We start from the raw sequence: 23,052 nt of genomic DNA, 5'->3' as shown, positions 1-23,052 counted from the left end.
AAATCAAAGAAATTCGGCAGGCTTACCAGAAGACAAGGGAGGCGAACAGTCGTTCTGGTTCTGCACCACAGATATGCGGCTTCTACAATGAGTCTGAGTCCCGGGCCACCTCAGGCAACAATGGGAACATTCTGGATGAAGAAGAGGAGGAGGAGGAGAATGGGAATCCATTCTCCCTGAGAGCCAGGAGCTATTTTTAATCATGGAGTCTAGCCATTCGCAGGACAGCATGACCCTCTCTGGGTGGAGAGCTGAAAAAAGTCATGCTGGGAGCATGCACCAACACCCAGTGCTGAGACCAGCGTGAGGACCTAAGAATGCTTGCACATTCCAAGCTCTCAATCACTGACACTGGGGAGAGGGGAAAGAAAATACCCACTGAGATGAACAGATAAGTTCACATGTCTCAGAGCTATCATTTCAGGCGATGGAGACTGACATTGTGGCAGGCATTGACCTTTTAATACTGAATGAGAGATGATAGGTAGGGTGGGGATAAGTGGTTAAGGGGCTTGAAAGTGACGACAAGTAGCTTATATTTGATGCAATAGAGAGGAGAGAGTCAATGGAGGGATGCAAAGAAAGGGGTGACATGGTGTGACATTATCTGATTAAAATATGACCACATAGATCATTGTAACCACTGTTATATATTTGCAGCAAATCTTGTGCAAAGGTTATCAAGTGAGGTGTCTATGAAAAGGTTATGATTTGCTGGTCATGACTATGCTATCTGTATGCATGTATCACTTTTGTATTTGAAGTTATAAGTATTGGCTCTATACTTGGATTTCAAATGTTTGCTCCTGGGGTAATGCTCACAGGGTAATGCCCAGCACATTTTGGAGGGACTATTCGAATTAAGTGGCTCATCAAGAAACACTTGGTTGACAATGGACCATGGGAGACATGTGTTGTCTGGAGTGTAGGTAATGGCTTCCTGCAATGACTGAGGGAAATTGGGCATGAACATGTGGCTTGCCCATTTGGCTCCAAACTCCATCTTGTTACTGTAATTTTCCACAGTAAGAACAATGGGATGCCCTCCACATGGCAAAAGCTATAAAAGCCCCTGGAAACATCCCCACTTTGTCTTCAATCCTGCTTCTTACCTCTGGAGGAACCTTGCTACAAACTGAAACTCTGAACAAAGGACTGAATGACCCATCCAAGCTGTGGATGTACTCCAGAGACTCAAGCCAGCAGTTTATTCCATCACTGCTACAAGCCTGAACCAAGAACTTTGCCATTACTGTATGTAATTGATTCCTTTAACCAATTTTAACTCTCATCTTTCTTTCTTTCTTTTTATAAATAAGCCTTTAGATTTTAGATACTAAAGGATTGGCAGCAGCATGATTTTTGCATGACAATATTTAGACATGCAGTACAGGCTTATGCATACAAACAAGAGGACAGAAATAATGTTGCACATGCAATCTTAACTTTGACATCTCCTGTCTCAGGAGTACTTCAATTTGTAACTTTTATGTTCTTTTAACACAAGAAGTTCAAATAAAATACTAAAGAAAAAACAGAAAAAATAAAGAAAATATTGTTGAACTATTTTCTAAGCATCACTAGAAAGCTTTGTCCTGGACAAGAGATGCATTCTGTTACTCCTGAGGAAATTCTGCCCGACTGTGTGCCTGCAGAAAATATCCCACTGCGCAGAATTCCCGTGCTTCCCTGCAGAAAACGGCATGGAAGCAAAGTGAAGCCATGCGGGGGCAGCGGGACAACCACGGGTGCAATTTTTTGAGAGGGATTTCTCCCCTTAAACAGAGGTGAGACATAGGGGAGCACACGAGGTTACATGCCACTGCCCTCCCTCATTTCTGCAAGCGCAGAGCTGCCCTACTGAAGGGGACTGCATCTGGCCTCCGCTGACTCTGCAGCTGAATGCCACCTCCTGGGTCCTAGTGCCAGTCGTGTTTCCATTCTGTGTGCTGGGAGCCCTCCTGTTTTCTATGCAACAGTAAGTGCCCGCTGTGGGGGTGGATAAGGTGGGTCGGGGGAAATGAGGGAAGGGGGGTCGAGGGGGTGAGGGAAGAGGCAGTGGGAGAGGGGGATGAGATGGGGAAGAAAAGGGTATAGGGGAATCACAGGGGGGAAGCAGGAGTCCAGCATGCGGCGTCCCCTCGGCAGCAGCTGGGACTCCCCCGTTAAGCAGGCCATCGAACCCTCACCCTGACAAGCCCTACCTCCCTACACCTGGATCCCCCCAACAAGCCTGCCACACCCAGATACCCACCCTCTAAGCTCCAACCAGCTGAACCTGGACCCCCACCCCATCAACCTCCAATCCCACAGCAACTGGAATCCCCCACTGAGCCCCCCACTCCCAGACCCCCCTCCTGAGCCCCAATCACCTTCACCTGGATCCCCTGCAGAGTCCCATTGCCCCTGCTCCGGAACCCCCCCAACAAGCCCCTGTGCATCCAGATCCTCCACTGAGCCATCCACACCCAGACTGCCCCCCACAGAAACCTCTCATCCCACACCTGGATCCTCCCATACTAAGCCCCTCCACACTTGGATCCTGCTGGCCTGAGCCTGCCCACCCACACCTAGTGCACCTGGCACAGAGGGCCAGGGCCACGGGGTGTTTCTGGGGCAGGCCCAGCCCTTGCACTGTGTCAGAGTCAGGTGCAGCCTCACGGCTGAGTCCTTGTACTAGGGGAGGTGGGAGCTTCAGAAAGATTTCCCACCTCAATGCAGCCAGTGGCCTGTGCTCCCCACTGCATGCTGGAGCCACATTTATTTATTGACAAATACAATTTGCTGAATTTTGCAGAATTTTAAAATATTGGGTGCATAAATTTTATTTTTGGGGGGCAGAATTCCCTCAGGAGTAATTCTATATATGCATATAATCATAGGTGCTGGAACTAGGGGTGCTGCTGCAGCCCCTGGCTTGAAGTGGTTTCCATCCTATCCAGGGTTTACAGTTTGGTTCTATGGCTCTCAGCACCCCCACTGTACAAATTGTTCCAGCATGCCTGCACATAACTCAGCAATGCAAAGTATCCTGCAGAGTCATACCTTGTTGACTTTTGTGCAATGAATGAGAAAGGGGTCCTCCAGAGACCTGCCTTATTTCATGTGGCACTTTTAATATGGTATGCAGCAAGGGAGGGCTCCTTCAGAGTCCCTGCTCATTCTCTTTTCATTTAGCTGCTCAATAAAACAGGATTTCTTCCAGTTTTTAGAAGTACCATACTAAATGTAACAACAAAACATCCTTGTGGACACATGCACAATGCAGCCATTTTGGCATTATAAAGCTGGGAAAATATTACTAAAAATACAAACAAAAAACCCCCAAATCCTAAAACCCCTTATTGTTTTTAAAAATATTAGTTCACATGAGAGTAGTACAATTTCTAAACTGTTATAATTTAGCCAAATCAAAACAGATTTTACCAGACTATAGAAGTCCAACCTAAGCACTATATCCATTCCATATTTTACCTTCAACAACCTCTCACTTTCAACAATAGAGAGGTTTAAAAAAGTCTTAACTTTTTATGTTGGTAATAGCAAAAATACATTTTTTCCACTGGTTCTACTCTCAAAAACATTTTTTCCCCAAAATGCTATAAATATTCACCTTTGGTCAGATACCGCACCTAGTATTTAAAGCAATCTTAATTCAATAATTGTACACTTTTTGATTCATATAAGTAATGAAACACAACACTGCTCATGTAAGATATTCTGAATTCTATCTTCACTTGTATTTTAGTGAACTAAGATGAATCAAATCACACTCACTTTTCAATAACAGCGTCTTTCTCTCTCAAGCAATCTGCATGCCTCCATTCCCTTCTATGCAGCTCCATTTCCAAAGTTTCATGACGTATTTGTAGTTCTCTTATCTGATTTTCCCACTTCTGTATTTGCTCAGCATGGACTTCTTTCACTGAAACCAGTACTGCATCCTTTTCCTTGGCAAAGCGATCTAGCACCTCATGTCTAGAAACATAAATATGCAAAATAAGGCCATTGTTTGTTTGGGTTTTTCCCTCAAGTCCAAGATTTAAAATGAAGACACACATACCCCTAACTGATACAAAGTACAGAGTAAACTTGTGTGTATCAGAGGGACTGACAAATATTTGTATCACTTCTGTTTGTGAATATCTGGAGTACTAAAAAGTCAAAGCTCTTGGAACAAGTATTAAAACCATTAGCATCAAACTCATCTATCCATGGGACAGATTACATATTTTCTTCAACAAAGAACGATACTATTCAAAGGAGCCAAGCAATCTGGAGTAAAATGACAAAAATATGTTATATAATTTTGAGTTTAGCAGCCATTCGGCAAAGCACTTAAGCATGTGCTTACCCTTAAGTATGTAAAATAGCCCATTTGACAACAGTGGGACTACTCATGCTTAAAATTAAGCACATATTTCAGTGCTTTATTGAATCACTTTATTGCACACTGAACCATACCCCAAGTCCCCACTGCACACCCCCAGTTGGGCCCCCCCTTTTCTACCAGTCTCCCCCTCCTCCAAGCCAGGCCCCTCCTCCAACTCTGGCTAGCCTCTGGATTGCATCTAGTGGTGGCATGTACCTTAACTTTGTACTTCCTGTTTTTTCTGACATTTAGAAAATCTCCTCCAGTGACCAGGGCAGGGCCATTGACACCTGAGTCTGGTGGCTAACTGCCGCCGTGGGTGACCAGTGCCTCGAATAGTCAAACTGGTGCCAGGAGTAGGGGGAGTGATGCCATATTGGGGAGCATCCCCGAGGTCTCGGTGATGGTGATCATCAGCACAAAGATGACTAGTGCCAACTGTACGGTGACTGGCACTTCCCTCTGGGTGAGACTTGGCACGAGGGCAGAGACTGGGAGCACGGTGCTAGCGACTTGTGGCGGTGAACCGGTGACCTGGGCTAAAGCGGAGACCAGCGGTGCGGCGACCATGGGCTGCGGGTATTATAGGCCAGTTAATTCTGGGAAACTTTTACGGGAGAGTGCATCAGCCACTTTGTTAGAAGCTCCTGAAATGTGTTGTATGTCGAAATCAAAATCTTGGAGAGCTAAACTCCACCGAATAAGTTTTTTGTTATTTCCTTTGGTGGTATGAAGCCACGGTAGCGCAGCATGATCGGTTTGCAGGTGGAAACACCGTCCCCAAACATATGAGAGTAGCTTTTCCAGAGTGTAGACAATGGCATAACATTCCTTTTCACTGATTGACCAGTGGCTTTCCCTCTCAGACAGCTTCTTGCTGAGAATCACGACAGGATGGAACTCTTGATTCGGTCCTTCCTGCATTAAGACTGCTCCCACACCATGCTCGGACGCATCTGTGGTTACTAGGAATGGTTTGTCAAAGTCTGGGGCCCTTAGCACAGGGTCAGACATGAGTGTCGCTTTAAGTTGGTTAAAGGCCTTCTGACACTCTTCAGTTCACTGAACTGAATTTGGCTGTTTCTTTTTGGTTAGGTCTGTCAGTAGGGTGGCAATTTGGCTGTAGTACAGTACAAATTGCCTGGCCTAAGAAGGATTGGACCTGTTTCTTTGACTTTGGGACAGGCCACTTTTGGATAGCATCCACTTTGGCCTGTAGGGGGTTGATGGTTCCTTGACCCACCTGGTGTCCAAGGTAAATCACTCTGTTTAGGCCTATTTGACACTTCTTAGCCTTAACAGTTAGTCCTGCCTCCCTTATGCACTCGAAGACTTTTTGTAGATGTTCCAGGTGTTCTGCCCAGGAATCAAAAATATGGCCACATTGTCAAGGTAGGCGACTGCATATTCTCCCAAACCCGCTAGGAGACCATCTACAAGTTTTTGGAAGGTGGCAGGTGCATTCCGCAGCCCAAAAGGGAGCACATTAAATTCATACAGTCTGACATGTGTGATGAAGGCTGACCTTTCCGTGGCGGATTCATCTAGCAGTACCTGCCAGTACCCCTTGGTTAAGTCCAAGGTAGAGATGAACTGGGCCCGTCCTAGTTTCTCCAATAGTTCATCTGTGCATGGCACTGGATAGTTATCTGGGCGAGTTACAGCATTTAGTTTACGATAGTCCACGCAAAAACGTATCTCCCCATCTGGTTTGGGAACTAGAACCACTGGAGATGCCCATGCACTGCCAGGGGGGCGGATTATACCCATCTGTAGCATATCCTGGATCTCCCGTTCTATAGCAGTTTTAGCTTAAGGAAACACCCGGTAACGTTGGGCTTTAATTGGGTGAGCATTACCTGTGTCAATGGAGTGGTATGACCATTCAGTCAGTCCTGGGGTGGCTGAGAATGTTGGCACATAGCTAGTGCACAGGTCCTTGATCTGCTGTCGCTCCATATGCCCAAGGGTCATGGAGAGGTTCACCTCTTCCATGCCACCATCACTTTTCCCTTCGTAGTAGACACCTTCAGGCCACTCAGCATCATCTCCTCCCTGGGCTATAAACCGACAAACCTTCAATTCTCTGGAATAAAAGGACTTTAGAGAATTAACGTGGTACACCTTAGGCTTTTGGTTTGAGGTGGGGAATGCTATGCGATAATTAACAGCTCCCAGGTGCTCTTGGACCATGAATGGCCCTTCCCACGACGCTTCCATTTTATGGGCCTGGAGCACCTTTAAGACCATGACCTGGTCCCCTACTTTGAAGGACCGCTCTCTGGCATGTTTCTCATACCAGGCTTTTTGCTCTTTTTGAGCATCTTTTAGGTTTTCTTTAACAAGGGCTAAAGAGGTTCGGAGGGTGTTTTGTAGGTTGATTACAAAGTCCAGAATGTTAGTTCCTGGAGAAGGTGTAAACCCCTCCCATTGCTGCTTCACCAACTGTAATGGCCCCTTAATCTCGCAGCCATATACAAGCTCAAATGGTGAAAACCCTAAGCTGGGGTGTGGTACAGCTCTGTAGGCAAAGAGCAACTGCTGCAACACTAGGTCCCAATCATTGGAGTGCTCATTTATAAATTTACGTATCATGGCCCCTAAAGTTCCATTAAACTTCTCCACCAGGCCATTTGTTTGATGGTGGTAACAGGTGGCAACCAAGTGATTTACCCCATGAGCTTCCCAAAGCTTTCCATAGTTCCTGCCAGGAAATTAGTTCATGCATCTGTAAGGATGTCAAAGGGCCAACCTACCCTGGCAAAAATGTCTGCTACTGCCTGGCACACACTTTTAGCCCTGGCGTTGCTTAGAGCTACTGCTTCTTGCCATCGAGTGTCAAAATCCATGAAAGTCAGTATGTACTGCTTTTCTCTGGGTGTCTTTTTCGGAAAAGGACCCAGAATATCCACAGCTACTCGCTGAGATGGAACCTCAATGATCGGGAGTGGCTGGAGAGGGATTTTGACCTGGTCTTGGGGTTTTCGCACTCTTTGGCACACCTCACAAGACCGGACATAGGTAGAAACATCCTTGCCCATTCCCTCCCAGTGGAACGACTTTCCCAAATGGTCTTTGGTTCTGTTCACCCCAGGATGTCCACTAGGATGATCATGAGCTAAGCTTAAGAGCTTTACCCGGTACTTAGTTGGAACTACCAACTGTCTCTGAGGATGCCAGTCTTCCTGGTGTCCACCAGAAAGAGTTTCCTTGTGTAAAAGTCCTCTTTCTACAACAAACCTGGATCGATTAGAAGAGCTGAGAGGTGGTAGGTTGCTCTGTGATGCCATCCAAGCTCTCTGGAGGATTTAATTTGCTTCCTGTTTGGTCTAGAACTGTTCCCTTGATACTGGAGACACCAGTTCCTCATTGGATTGTGGACCTGGGCTTGGTCCCTCTGGAAGTGATGCAGGTGATGGGGCTGTTTCTGTTGACTGTGAACCGCTCTCCGCTGATGCACTATGTTGGGGTTCAGGCTCCGGCTGAGCCTCTTGTGTAGGGTTATCTGCTGCTGCTGGTGCAGGTTCAGTGGGTCCCTCAGGTGTTGGGGTTGCAAGTACTGGATTCAGTGCTGGCAATGGTTCTGGTGCTGGTTGTTCCGCCGGTTCCAGTTCTGGGACTGGCTCTGTCTGGGTCTCTGTGACTGGATCCACTACTGCTGTTGCAGATGTTGGTATGGGGTCCGGTTCCATCACCTCTGACCGGGTCCTGGTAGAAGTTTCCGGAACAGAGCTAGGTGTGACAGCTTGCTTAGCCTGGCTGCGGGTGATCATTCCCACCCTCTTGGCTAGCTTCACATGATTGGCCAAGTCTTCCCCCAAAAGCATGGGGATGGGATAATCATCACAGACTGCAAAAGTCCACGTTCCTGACCAGCCCTTGTAATGGACTGGCAACTCGGCTGTAGGCAAGTCAAAAGAGTTTGACTTGAAGGGTTGAATCGTCACTTGGACCTCTGGGTCAATTAAATTGGGGTCCACTAAGGAAGCGTGGATAGCTGACACTTGTGCTCCAGTGTCCCTCCACGCTGTGACCTTCTTCCCGCCCACTCTCACAGTTTCCCTCTGCTCTGAGGGCCTCCAGTGTGATTCTGGTGCAAGGATCTGTAGTCTGTTGGGGTTCTTGGGGCAGTTGGCCTTTACATGCCCTGGATTGTTACATTTAAAACATTGCTCAGCTGACTGGTCACTGGGGCGAGGTGGGTTGCTGGAGAACGGTGTGGTGGGACAATAAGGTGTCTGGAGTGTTCCTTGGGGTGTAGTTGGGGCCTTGGGAAAGAGACCACTTGGAGACATCTTCCCCAAAAATATCCCCCCCAAGCCCTACATCCTCTTTCCTGGGGAAGGCTTGATAATAATCCTCACCAGTTGGTACAGGTGAACACAGACTCAAACCCTTGGATCTTAAGAACAATGAAATATCAATCAGGTTCTTAAAAGAAGAATTTTAATTAAAGAAAAGGTAAAAGAATCACCTCTGTAAAATCAGGATGGTAAATACCTTACAGGGTAATCTGATTCAAAACATAGAGAATCCCTCTAGGCAAAACCTTAAGTTACAAAAAGACACAAAAACAGGAATACACATTCCCTCCAGCACAGTTTATTTTACAAGCCATTAAACAAAAGAAAATCTAATGCATTTTCTAGTTAGATTACTTACTAACTTTACAGGAGTTGTAAGGCTTGCATTCCTGATCTGTTCCTGGCAAAAGCATCACACAGACAGCCCAAACTCTTTGTTCCCCCCCTCCAGATTTGAAAGAATCTTGTCCCCTCATTGGCCATTTTGGGTCAGGTGCCAGCGGGGTTACTTTAGCTTCTTAACCCTTTACATGTGAAAGGATTTTGCCTCTGGCCAGGAGGGATTTTATAGCACTGTATACAGAAAGGTGGTTACCCTTTCCTTTATATTTATGACAGGGCCCCTCAGGGCTTTTCCTTTTACGGGGGTCGGGGCTCTGGTGTGCGCGGGGGGGGGGGGGCAGAAGGGGCAGGGCCGGTGGACTAGCCTCCCCAAAGCGTCCGCCACCTGCCACCTATGGTGGCGACAAACTGCTCTGCCTCAGCTCCAGAAACCAACGTCACCCACTCGCCTTCTGGGAGGCTTTCACGGCTGGCTTGTTCTCATAGGGAGCCTTTGTCGGGTCCATCGCCACACTCAGAGCCGGCTGCAGTGGGAGAGTTCTTTGCTCTCTGAGTGCTGGGAGCTGAGAAGGTGTTGACTGCGCCATCAGTCTGAGTCCCCTACCACTCCCTGGAGTCGGAGGTGGATCCCTTAGGAGGGTAGGTCCCCTCAAGGACATGCCCCCTTGCAGCTTTGGTATGGGCAGGTGGCCCGAGCAGGGTCCTTTGCCCAATGCCCCTTGGTCCGACTTGCTCAGTGCTGGGTCCCGCTTCTTGGTCTTCTTCTTGGACACCAGTGAAAGGGACCAATGCCGGATACAGCCCAGTGCCGGGGGTGTGCTATGCACCCAGACCAAAGTGCTGGGCATTGCGTTCGGCTGGGCCAGCTCTGAGGCTGGGCAAAGAGCAGCCTCCATGTGGAGGGCCCTCAAGCGAATGTCACGTTCTTTTCGTGACCTGGGACGAAAGTTCTTACAGATGCGACACCGTTCTTTCACGTGGGATTCTCTCCAGGCACTTCAGACAGCTGCCATGCGGGTCACTAACAGGCATAGGCCTATTACAGTCAGCACACGGCTTAAAACCCAGGGACTGGGGCAGCCCTGCCTGGGGCAAAGTCCCTGCCAGGACCCTAACTGACTAACTATAGTACTTAACAGCTACTTACTAACTAATCTACAATAAAGCAAAACTATTTACAGCTGGAACACAAAGTTCGAAGAGTAAAGAAACCGCTGACCACTTGCAAAGCAAGGGAGAGAGGTGCTCCGACCAACCACCACGGGCAGTAAGAAGGAACCAAGAGGGCGTAGGAACTGCCACGCCTGATATACTGATGCATGAGTGCGGCACTCAAGGGGGCACCACAGCCAACCCTACGGATACTGCTAAAGCAAAAGTCTATGACAACTGTGCACGTGGGCATGCATACACCTAGAATGGAATCAACGTGAGCAAGTACTCGAAGGAGAACTTCTCTTGCAAGCTGAATAATCAAGTTTTCATCATCATTTCATTTACCAGTCTTCACTACTTGAACGCCAAAAGAAGAATACACTTAAAGAGAGGCAGAGAAGGTCTGGCTAAAATATAGGAGAAAAGACGTGGCAAAAACATTCTGCTGAGTCAGGTGTTCCACAGATATTACACAGTAGTACTTATTGATGATAGGAAACCTCAGAACTGAATAAGGAATCATATGAGTAACTGAAGTAGTTACAAATGAATACTGAAACCCTCAGGCATTGATCTACATGGAATCTATTTGTTAAGATAGAACTTTGATACAGGCTGATGTCACACAGTGAAATAATGCTTCCTTAAACAAACATGTAATACTGAGAAATGCAATGTTATATATCAGAAATACTTACTTTCTCTGAAATGTTTCCTCTTCTTTTTGCCAGGTCAGGTATACTAAATGAAGTTTATATTCTAAATCCTGTATCCTAAATTAGCAAACATTGGGAAAGGAAGAAATAAGATGTATCAATTTTGTAACTGAAATTGTTATGCTTAGTTACAGCAAGGAAGGAAGATGGTGGGGATTAAGCAACTCAGAATAAGAAAATGAAACCAGAAAAAGGTCAAATATTAAATGGCCAGGAAAGGAGGGATGAAGTCAGAAAGTGGACAATGGACAGAATTTAGAACAAGGTTGAAAGGTGGTTAGATATTTGAGAATGGGCATGTGGTACGAGAGTTTATTGCTTTCAGAGAGAAGTAAAAATGAGAGAGTAACAAGAAGAAGGGACTGAGAATTATAGTGATATGTAAGAACTTGAATTAGACAAAAAGTGAGGCAAAGCAAAAGGAATGTTTGAATTTGTTTTCTATGAATAAAGTGAGACGAGTAGCTAAGATGGGAACTGAAGCAAGAAAGAAGCTGGGGCAGTTGGCTTAATCAATTCCATTTGAAGTCAAAGCAATGATTTTCTAAAAAGAAAATAAAAAGGTACATTTAGGAGATCTTGTCCATAAAAAAATGACAGTGAATTTAAAAGGACATACAGTCTCTCTCTATTTATATATTTATACCATGTTCTTCACTGAGGTGTTTGAGAGCCAGACCCTGTGAAGGGAGCCCATTATAACAGGAGCTAATGAGATACAACAGCTTGAAAAGAAATCAGATGCACTTCTCTTTTTGTAAAATGATTTTTAAATTAATGTCATTGTTTAAAAATGGCTTGGCTTAGAAACTCTAAATTTGGTTTATCCTATAGTTAACAAGAACTGGTGCCTCTGAGTATTTTGGGTAAGGTTAGGTGATTAACTTTTCAGTTACACAATTTGGCCCCATTCCTGCAGGCTCTGCGGTACATGTGAAACTTTACTTGCATCAGTAGTCCCATTAAAGTGAGTAAAATTACACATGTATAACTGTTTGCAGGATCTGGCCCTTGGTTATTCTTTTAATTGAGGCTGCCTTAAGCACTTTGCCGAGTGTACAGGAAAGACCCCAGCCCTTTTTGTTAAAAAAAATATTGAAAATGTAAACTGATTGCTTTCTCCTAAAACACAGATTTATTCATGGTACTCCCCACAGCTGCCTCCTCACTTAACTGTATTCATTATCCCCAACCAGCTGCCAGCCACCAGAGCTCCTGTCTTGTGCTCCTACTACTGGCCATTGGTACACATGCACCCTTCACTTCCTCCTTTACAGAGGAACAAGCAGCCACAGCATCTTCAGGTCTCACTCCACGCCCCAGAGGCCCTTGCTTTTTGATTTAGTGGCTCCCTCAGCAATTCTAGCAGGAGAAATGACAGTGTCCTCTCCAGTCCTTGTGAGCTATAGAGCTTCCCCATTCCTCCCTAAGGAGTTGGGGTGTCTACTCTTGAGCTTCTCCTTCAGAAATAAAGGCACAACAACCTATCCCTTTTTCAATATGAGTGGGAACAGGCGATGGCAGAATCTTCAGACATACATGTGAAGTGGTACACATGGTGGGATAAGTCTCAAGACTGAAATGTTGGTATAGAAGGGATCTTCAGGAAGGGCAGGCAGGATAAAAAGGGAAGAGTGTTGTATTAGATAGCTAAAACACACTTGTTCAGAGGTCCAGAAGGCGGTGAGTAACAGACCAACTGAAAGTCTCTGGTAAAGATAAAGGGGGAAAAAAATAGGGGTGACATTATAGTAGGTGTCTACTACAGACCACCAAGTCAGGAAGAGGTGGTGGATGAGACATTTCTAGAACAAATAAGAGAAATATCTAAAACAAAAGACCTGATAATAATGGGGAACTTCAACTACCCAGACATATGTTGGAAAAGTTATACAGCAAAACACAATATTTCTGATAAGATCTTGGAATGTATTGTGAATAATATTTTGTTTCAGAAAGTGGAGTAAGTAACCAGGAGGACAGCCATTTTAGACTTGATTCTTACTAACAGGGAGGAATTGGTAGGAAATCGGAAGGCAAGGCAATTTGGGTGAAAGTGAATATGAAATGATAGCTTTCATGATTCTAAAGAAAGGAAGTAGTGAGAGCAGCAGAATAAGGACAATGGGTTTCAAAAATGCAGACTTTAACACACTCAGAGAATGAGTAGGTAAAGTCCAATGGGAAGAAACTCAAAAGGAAAAAGGAATTCAGGAGAGCTGGCTGTTTCTCAAGAAGACAATATTAAAAGGCACAACTGCAAACTATCCCAATGTGAAGAAAAAATAGGAAGAATAGTAAGAGGCCAATATGGCTCCATCAGGAGCTCTTTAATGATCTGAAAATCAAAAAAGAATCCTACACAAAGTGGAAACATGGACAAACTAGTAAGGAGGAGTACAAAAGAATAATACAAGCATGTACAAGCATAAAAAGGGAAATAAGTACAACCCAGGGAATTACAGACCAGTCAGCTTAACTTCTGTACCCAGAAAGATAATGGAGCAAATAATTAAGCAATCAATCTGCAAACATCTAGAAGATAATAAGGTGATAAGTAACAGTCAGCATGGATTTGTCAAAAACAAATTGTGTCAAACCAACCTGATAGCTTTCTTTGACAGGGTAACAAGCCTTGTGGATGGGGGGAAGCGGTAGACGTGTATATCTTGACATTAGTAAAACTTTTGATACTGCCTCGCATGACCGTCTCATAAACAAACCAGGGAAATGCAATCTAGATGGAGCTACTATAAGGTGCATGCAAAACTGGTTGGAAAACCATTCCCAGGAAGTAGTTATCAGTGGTTCACAATCAGGCTGGAAGGACAAAACGAGTGGGGTCCCGCAGGGATCAATTCTGGGTCCAGTTCTGTTCAATATCTTCATCAATGTTTTAGATAATGGCACAGAGAGTACACTTATAAAGTTTGGGGACGATACCAAACTGGGAGGGTTTACAAGTGCTTTAGAGGATAGGATTGAAATCCAAAATGATCTGGACAAACTGGAGAAATGATCTGAAGTAGATAGGATGAAATTTAATAAGGACAAATGCAAAGTATTCCATTTAGGAAGGAACAATCAGTTGCACACATACAAAATGGGAAATGACTGCCTAGGAAGGAGTACTGCGGAAAGGGGTCTGGTGGTCATAGTGGACCACAAGCTAAATATGAGTCAACAGTGTAACGCTGTTGCAAAAAAAGCGAACATCATTCTGGGATGTATTAGCAGGAGTGTTATAAGCAAGACACGAGAAGTAATTCTTCCGCTGTACTCTGCTCTGATTAGGCCTCAACTGGAGTATTGTGTCCAGTTCTGGGAGCCACATTTCAGGAAGGATGTGGACAAATTGAAGAGAGTCCAGAGAAGAGCAACAAAAATGATTAAAGGTCTAGAAAACATGACCTATGAGGGAAGATTGAAAAAACTGGGTTTGTTTAGTCTGGAAAAGAGAAGACTGAAAGGGGACATGATAACAGTTTTCAAGTATGTTACAAGGAGGAGGGAGAAAAATTGTTTTTCTTAACCTCTGAGGATAGGACAAGAAGCAATGGGCTTAAATTGCAGCAAGGGAGGTTTAGGTTGGAGATTAGGAAATACTTCCTAACTGTCAGAGTAGTTAAGCACTGGAATAAATTGCCTAGGAAGGTTGTGGAATCTCCATCATTGGAGATTTTTAAGAGGACGTTTTTTAGACAAACACCTGTCAGCAATGGTCTAGATAATTAGTCCTGCCACGAGTGCAGGGGACTGGACTAGGTGACCTCTCAAGGTCCTTTCCAGTTTTATGATTCTATGTAGGGACAACAGCAGGAAAGTTAAGGCACAAAATTAGTTACACCTAGCAAGGACATAAAAGGCAATAAGAAGAGCTTCTTGAAATACATTATAAGCCAGAGAAAGATGAAGGAAAGTGTAGGTCCTCTGCTTAGCAGGGAAGTAAAGCTAATAACCAATGACATCAGGAAGGCTGAAGTTTTTAATGTCGGTTTTGCTTTGGTCTTCAATAAAAAGGTTAATGGTGACCAGATACTCAACACAATTAATATTAACAACAATGGAAAAGGAGCACAAACCGAAGTCGAGAAAGAACAGGTTAAAAATATTTAGATAAGTCAGATATATTCAGGTTAACAGGGCCTCATGAAATGTATTCCAGAGTACTTAAAGAACTAGCTGAAGCAATCTCGGAAACATTAGCAATGATCTTCAAGAACTCATGGATAAGGCTATGTTTTAGTCACAGGTATTTTTAGTAAAAGTCATGGACAGGTCATGGGCAGTAAACAAAAATTCACAGCCCATGACCTGTCCATGACTTGTACTATATACCCCTCACTAAAACTTGGGCCAGGGGGCCGTGGGTTTGGGGGGGGGGAATCACGGGGCACTGTGGGTGCAGGGGTGGGGGTGGCACAGGATCCCCGCTGGTGCTGGGGGGCAGGCGGCGGCACATGGCACAGGACCCCCGCTGGTTCCGGGGGTGGGGAGGGTTGGCGGGGCTGGCAAGCTCCCTACCCAGCTCCGACTGGCATGTTCCTGCAGCTCCAAGGGGGAGGGAAGGCCAGGGAGCTCCCTGCGCTGCCCCTGCCATAAGCTCCAGCTTCGCAGCTCCCATTGGCCGGGAACCACAGCCAATGGGAGCTGCAGGGGCGGCGCCTGTGGGCGCCTCCATCTAGGCGCTTCAGGGTCATGCCGGCCGCTTCCAGGGAGCCCCCCCAAGTAAATGCCACCCTGCACCCCAACCCTGAGCTCCCTCCCACACCCAAACTGCCCCAGCACTGGCCATTGTGGCTGGCTCCAGGGCTGCCTGATCTGCTCGAGCAGCCCCGAAGTCAGCCGCACTGGCCTCTGCAAAAGTCACGGAGATCACAGAAAGTCACGGAATCCATGACTTCTGTGACCTCCGTGACAGACACGCAGCCTTACTCATGGAGAACGAGTGATGTCTCAGAGGACTTGAAAAGGGCAAACATAGTACCTATCTTTAAAAAGAGGAACAAAGAGCATCTGGGGAATTGTAGACTAGTCAGCCTAACTTTGACACATGGCAAGATACTGGAACAAATTATTAAAAAATTAACTTGTAAGCACCTAGAGGATAATACGTTTACAAGGAATAGCCAACATGGATTGTCAAGCAAGAACAAATCATGCCAACCCACCTAATTTCCTTCTTTGACAGGTTTACTGGGCTAGCAGATGGGGGATAGCAGTAGACATGATATATCTTGATTTTAGTAAAGGTTTTGACACAGTCCCACATGACGTTCTCATAAGCAAACTAAGAAAATGTGGTCTAGATGATATTACTATAAGGTGCGTGAACAACTGGTTGAAAGACCGTACTCAATGGTTCACTGTCAAACTGGGACAGTGTATCTATTGAGGCCCCAAAAGGGATCAGTCCTGGGTCTGGTACTATTCAATATTTTCATTAATGACTCAGATAATGGAATGGAAAGTATGATTATAAAGTTTGCAGATAACACTTAGCTGGGAAGGGGTGCACATTGGAGGACAGGATTAAAATTCAAAACAACCTTGACAAACTGGAGAATTGGTCTGAATTCAACAAGATGAAATTCAGTAAAGATAAGTCCCAAACACTTCACTCAGACAGGAAAAATCAAATGAATAACTACAAAATGAGGAATAATGGGCTAGGTGAAAATGATCAGAGATTACAGTGGATCACAAATTGAATATGAATCAACAGCAGCTGAGAAAAAGGCTAATATCATTCTAGACTGTACTAACTGGAGTGTCATATATGAGACATGCAAGGTAATTGTCCCGCTCTACTTGGCACTGACGAGGCTTCAGCTGGAGTACTGTGCCCTGTTCTGGGCACCACACTTTAGGAAAGATGGACAAATTGGAAAGTCCATAAGAGAGCAATAAAAATTATAAGAGGTTTAGAAAAATCTGACCTATGAGGAAAAGTTATAAAACTGGGCACGTTTAGTCTAAAGAAAAGAAGACTGAGGGGAACCTAATAGCAGTCTTCAAATATTTTAAGGGCTGTTATAAAAAGGACTGTGAGCAATTATTCTCCTTGTCCATTGACTGTAAGACAAGAACTAATGCACTTAATCTGCAGCCAGGGAGATTTAAATTAGATTTTAAAGAAATCTTTCTAACTATAAGGATAGCTAAGCTGTAGAATAAGCTTCCAAGGGAGGTGTGGAATCGTCCTCACTGGTAGTTTTTAAGAACAAGCTGGAAAAACATCTGTTTGGGATGGTCTAGATTTACTTGGTCCTGCCACAGCATAGGGGGCTGCATTTGACGACCACTCAAGGTCCCTTCCAGCCCTACATTTCTATGGTTCTTACAAGTGGCAGCATTTTTTCTTCCCTCCACAGCAGTGGCACATCCTTAATGTCGGTGTGATTAAGAAAATTCAAAGAAAGGACAAAAACTATAGAATCCTTAGTTTTCATGAGCACCATGACAAACTTGCTTCACTATGAGTCTTGCAAGACTACAGCTGTGATGGACATGGTATAAGATCCTTGACAGGCAATTTTATTTGGGATTTAGACTACTCTCTCTCATCTGAGATCCTGGTTCTTTCTCTCTACTGATCATAGAGCCACTCCCACCGACCTTCCCTGGCTCTCTATAGCTTGGGTGGAGTTAACAAGCCACACCTTCCAAAATGAGCATCAGGAATCACTCAGCATTTCCATTCAGAGATCCACACCTGTTAGGATAGGTCAATGGAGGGCACTGCCACCCTGTTATAGAGAAGTACACTGAAAGGCCAGGGAAGGGAAGTGTTGCATCTAATCAGCCAACTGTGTCCCTGCAGGGAGATAGAGAATAAAAGAACTCATGCCCAATCTCTTGCTTTTTCCCCCCACTCATGTCCCAGCAGGTGAGCCAGAGAATAGTCATCACCTCTCCTCATTTCCTCACCTGCTAATGCAGTCCTTTCAGTATCGGATCCCCTATATCTTTCCTCCCCATTTGCTCTCCTGCAGATGTAAACCTGTCTGTGTCAAAGTACATAGATCACTTTGCCTCTTAAATTCATGCACAACCTACAGAGTTTAGAAGCCCTGACAAATAGCTGGTTTAAGAAGTTTATGAAAGTAAAAATGTCAGTAAAAATGTGATAATCTACACCAAGTTTCTACATAGCAGTGTGTAAAAAATGAGGGACCAATCTGTAATATTTTTATGATGATTATAGGAAACTCCATTTGTTTGATTATGAATGGGTGATAGATATATGGAAGTCTAAGGGTTAACTCAGTTCTACTGGGCTCTGTAGGACTACAGGAAGGCAGACAACAAATGTAGCTAACCCTAATCCCAATACTTAATATAACAGAAGTATCGATTCCTTTGAAAATTCACCCCCACCATGCGCTGATCAGCAAGCAGGTTGGTGGCTCCAAAGGGGAGGGGGAAAGCCCAGGCAGGAACGTTCAACAAAGAACTTGAAAGCAGTTAAAAACCTAGGTCCGGAGAGAGGAAGAAGGATGGAGGGTCTAAAGTAACACAGTCCCCAGATGTTGGGGCACGAGGAATAAGTGCAGTCCAACCTGAACTGGCAAGGGAGGGCCAAGCTTAGGGAAGACAATATGCATATAAGCTTTTGTTATTTTTAATCCTGTTCTCTCTGTTCATGAAGTTCCTATGAATAAGTAAACCATACTCTGTTTTGAGTAAGCTGTTTTCTATCGGTGGGTTTACCAGCTGGTCAGAGGTCCTTGTGGGGGAAGCATATAGCAGGCCTGAATCCAGAAGGGCCTGTTGGAGGTAAGTACAGTTGGTGAAACAGGATGTACTGTAACCTGGCGACCAAGTGGGGTGAACCATAGGATTCCACTCTGAAAGAAGTGCAGGTATAGACCTGTCACTTGGAAAAGGTGACCTCAGGAGAGACCGAGATAATGCTCAAACATACGTTGCATGCCTGAACCATAACACAGTGTTTATACTTTATAAAAATGAAGAAAATTAAAAATTGTTTACACAAATTAAAGGATGCAGCAGAACTGGTCTAAAACCCACACTACCCAGAGACACTCTAGTGAGCACTCAGATCAATGGACATTTCCTTCTGTTGTGAATATGACAGTATGTACTATTAGAGTAGGTGATTGTTTATACAAGAGGTATGAAGCTGCTGAGATTATAAAAGAGTGTGGAAGAAAAAGAAGGGAAGGGTGAATCCAAAAGTAGTTGCTCTTAATCATAACTAGAGTTGTACAGTACTGAGCATCTTTCACAGCTGCAAGATCTTTAAGTTCCCAATCCTTGCATTTGGCCTCTTTCTCCAACTTCAAATTAGTAGTTTCTGCTATTTGCAATGATTCTGCAGCTTTCATCCCAGCCTCTTTCAGAGCCTCCAGTTCTCTGGTCAACAACTTCACCTTTCAAAGGAGGAAACAAAATTAGAAAGTAATTACTCAAATTACTCAAAATTAGAAAGTAATATGAAGGGCATAAAAGAACTATTTCACTATGCTCCTGGCGACAGCAGGGAGGTTGTAATCCCCACCACATATAATCAGCCTATCAAGATAAACTCATAATATCTCAAGAACAACAAAATAATATCAGGGTGCTAAAACTCTACCTCCCGCCTCTTCTCCTACCCTTTTTGAAATCAGAAGAGATTACAATTCCTGGCTCAGGACTGGATCATGAAAATGTATTCCTACTCCAGAAAGAGTTCTTTTTCTTCCCAGCCAGGCACAATGCTCCCCTCTTTGATTTTGATTTTTTTTAGTTAGGAATTTTTTAAAAAGTCAAAACACTTGCTTGGTCTAATTTAACTACTTATAAAATAGTTCAATGCAATAAAATACTAGAATAAATCTGTCTGGGTGAGATTTTCAGAAGTGTTTGGTACGTTGATTGGGATTAACTCCAGGCTAACACTGAGCTCATTTGAAAACCCGCGCTATGAGTTCAACCTCCACTCTCATGTCTTTCCATTCACCCTCTCCCTTTTATACACCTCCCAAAAACTCATTTTGTATCCTTTCCCCTCATTTATCTTCCTTGCTAACCCTAGGCCTCTTTTGTGTACTAAAATGACCTACCATTTTTCCTTCGGATCACAACTTAAAATTCCCTTCTTCGAAAAGCTTTTCAACAATGATCCTAGTTACCTCAGCAATGTGCCTCATTAATGAAAAAATCTCCCTTAACTGCCTAAAGTTTGCATCATTATCAAATATATTATTTGTATCTGAATTGTGTTGTCTATATTTTACTTAGAAAAGATCTTTGAGCTATAGACAGAGTGTCTTCCTCTATTTACACAGCACTTAGCACACTGGTGGCATTCAAAAAATAAACTTAACATGAACAGATGTTGAAATGCACATATTTAGGTCAGTACTACCATTACGCATTGTCAAGGCTGATTCCCCACTCTGGCACTTCGAGTGAAGAAGCTGGGGGCCCGCAAGATTTTAAAAATTAATACTGGCCACTCCAGGTTGGTATTAAACTCCCACAGTCACAGCTCCTCTCTGACCTTGGATGGGTAGATGCTGCCACCACCCAAGTGCAAAAAAAACCCAAAACCCTTGAGAACCCAGGAAGGAACAGTTCGGAATTCTTTCCTGTGTAAAGTGTATTTATTTTGTAGACAAAATGAAAGTATAGCTTAAAGACAAAATTACCTTGAGTTCATGAGAAACAACTAAATTACTCATTTCATCTGCCTGACGTTGAAATGCATGTTCTCTCTTTTTAATTTCTGCATCAAATTCCACTAGCAGCTCCTGCAATGGATTACAGGGAATGGGTTAATAAGCGCATAAAGAAAGACATACACTTAAAACTTCCCATTATTGCTACCTCTAATGCAATTCCACGGATGGGAACAACAATGGGAATCCTAATATAGACCATATGTCAGCTACCACAGGGTTTTAACCACTGTGTCTTAACCACCGTCTCATCTAGCATTTTGTGGATACAGACTAACACGGCTGCTACTCTGAAACCTGTCTCATCTAATCATATATAATCATATATATATATATCATATATATATATCTAGGTTTGCTCTGAGGAGAGTTAGACAACATACTGGCTTAAACATTGTGTCTGGTATACAGTAATTCTCTCACCATTGCTTGCATCAGTGGAGCTATGCCAATGCTATATCAACAATGGGGAATTTAAAGAAAAAGCTCAATGTAAAGAAGGCTCCTGTGTTACCTAAAATGGCATCTTCCATGTTGTATTAAAGTCAAAGCAATCCACAGTTGCAGAAAAGATGAAATTGCCAAATGTATTTCTTAACTAAAAATGTACATATATTAAAGTCATATTCCTTTATAATAAATATTTATCCAACTATGCAACCTATCACTTTTGAAAAGAAAATGTGAATTTTGCTTTAAATCTTACTGGAACACTGAAATAAACTATACCCTCATATGGATCTAAGAATGTGCTGTTTCTGCCAGTATTGTGGGCTTTTCCTTCTAGACATATGAATTGTCAAAAAACAAGCAATAATCTCAACTACTAATGACAATAAATCATGCAGACTACAAGCTGTGAAAACACAGAATAAATTATTTCAGCACAATTTTTTTGGTCATACTGTGTATTAATGTTCCATTTATAAATAGTTTATAAAGGGATAATAAATGTTACAAATTTTAACAGAAATGAATAGTGTGTGTTATAGATGGTTATAGTCATATCAGTAAAGGAGCTACAAATGGTTATACACAATCTAGTGACCTATTGGACTTCATAATAATCTATAACAATTTATTAAAACGCATATTTATCATTTATTAATATTTTATAAAAGCAACTTGATATTAAAGTGTGACCATTTTTTCTATTCTTGAATAAATTAGATGATATTCTAGTTACTTGAGCTACGAATACTACCAGAAAAATCTAAATCTTCAGAAAATTTGGCACAAATACAACCGGAGCTTGTAGCAGGGTGGTCACCCACTCTGGGCCTGAAAGGGTTACAGCCAGCCCTGGGAGAGGGCTGGGGTGGTAAGCATGGGAACCAAGGGAGCATTGTGCGGAGTCCTGGCCGCTGGCCCTGCGCCCAGGGTTCCAGCACTACCAGCCCCGTGCATGGGGCTCCGCTCCTGACCCTGCACCTGGGGTCCTGGCTACTGCCGGCACCATGCCCAGGGCTCTGCTCCTGGCCCCATACCTGGGGTCCCAGGTGCAGGACCCACACCTAGCCAGTTATTCCCCATTTTGTAGTTGGGCATTTGATTTTTTTCCTACTTAAGTGAAGTACTTGGCACTTATCTTTATTAAATTTCATCTTGTTGAATTCAGACCAATTCTCCAATTTAAAGTTTTTTGAATTCTAATTCTGTCCTCCAAAATGCTTGCACCCCTCCCAGCTTGGTGTCATCTGCAAATTTTATAAGCATACTTTCCACTCCATATCCAAGTAATTAATGAAAATACTGAATTGTACCAGACCCAGGACTGACCCACTGCAAAACCTCACAAGTTACTCCCTCCCAGTTTGACAGCGAACCATTGATAACTACTCTTTGAGCATAGTCTTTCAGCCAGTTGTTCACCCACCGTATAATAACTGAATCTAGACCACACTTCTCTAGTTTTCTTATGAGAACATAATATGGGATTGTGTCAAAGCAGTAAATAAGATAAATTTTGATTTTCATAAGGCTTGTGTCAAAAGCCTTATGAAAATCAAAATATGTCATATCTCCTGCTTCCCACCATCCAGCAGGCCAATAATCCTGTCAAGGTAACCCCGTTAAATAGAGAGATTTGATTATTATATTACTGCATATTTTGCTAAAAAAATAAGCTCACTGTTATAATGATCATCATTTTGTTTCTGATATTTACATGGCAATGATTTGTAAACTTAAAACGTCCTAAATAAATTTTTTTTTAAAAGGTGAAATGAGTATAAATTATCCTAAAAAATGTTGTTTTTGCAATATATGGGTAGTGAGACACCCTCAATCAGGTGACACCACTAGGGCTCAAACAAACTCCATTGCTAAGTACTCTCACATTATGAAATGACTGAATATTAATAGCAGCAGACAATTGTGTGTTAACAATGGCATAAAAAGTGGGAGGAGAAGGTCGTGAAATCAGAGAAGTACGGCATGCTGGCACATGTTAATGTGTTTATTTAGCCTATATG

At 43.6% G+C, this 23,052-nt stretch overlaps 1 protein-coding gene across 1 annotated transcript in view; it reads right to left on the bottom strand.

The window, feature by feature from the left end:
* FASN (fatty acid synthase) overlaps positions 1-23,052 on the bottom strand; it is a 230,353-nt gene that overhangs the window by 190,797 nt on the left and 16,504 nt on the right. Inside the window, 4 exon segments of the mRNA XM_084646886.1 lie at positions 3,778-3,978; positions 10,872-10,946; positions 19,128-19,285; positions 20,549-20,650. Coding sequence (XP_084503012.1) covers positions 3,778-3,978; positions 10,872-10,946; positions 19,128-19,285; positions 20,549-20,650 — 536 coding nt within the window.

Source organism: Lepidochelys olivacea (assembly GCF_965140295.1).
Source record: "Lepidochelys olivacea isolate rLepOli2 genome assembly, chromosome: 14".
NCBI classification, from domain to species: Eukaryota; Metazoa; Chordata; order Testudines; family Cheloniidae; genus Lepidochelys; species Lepidochelys olivacea.
The sequence above is the reverse complement of the archived record's forward strand: the minus strand, read 5'-3'. Positions and strand labels throughout refer to the sequence as shown.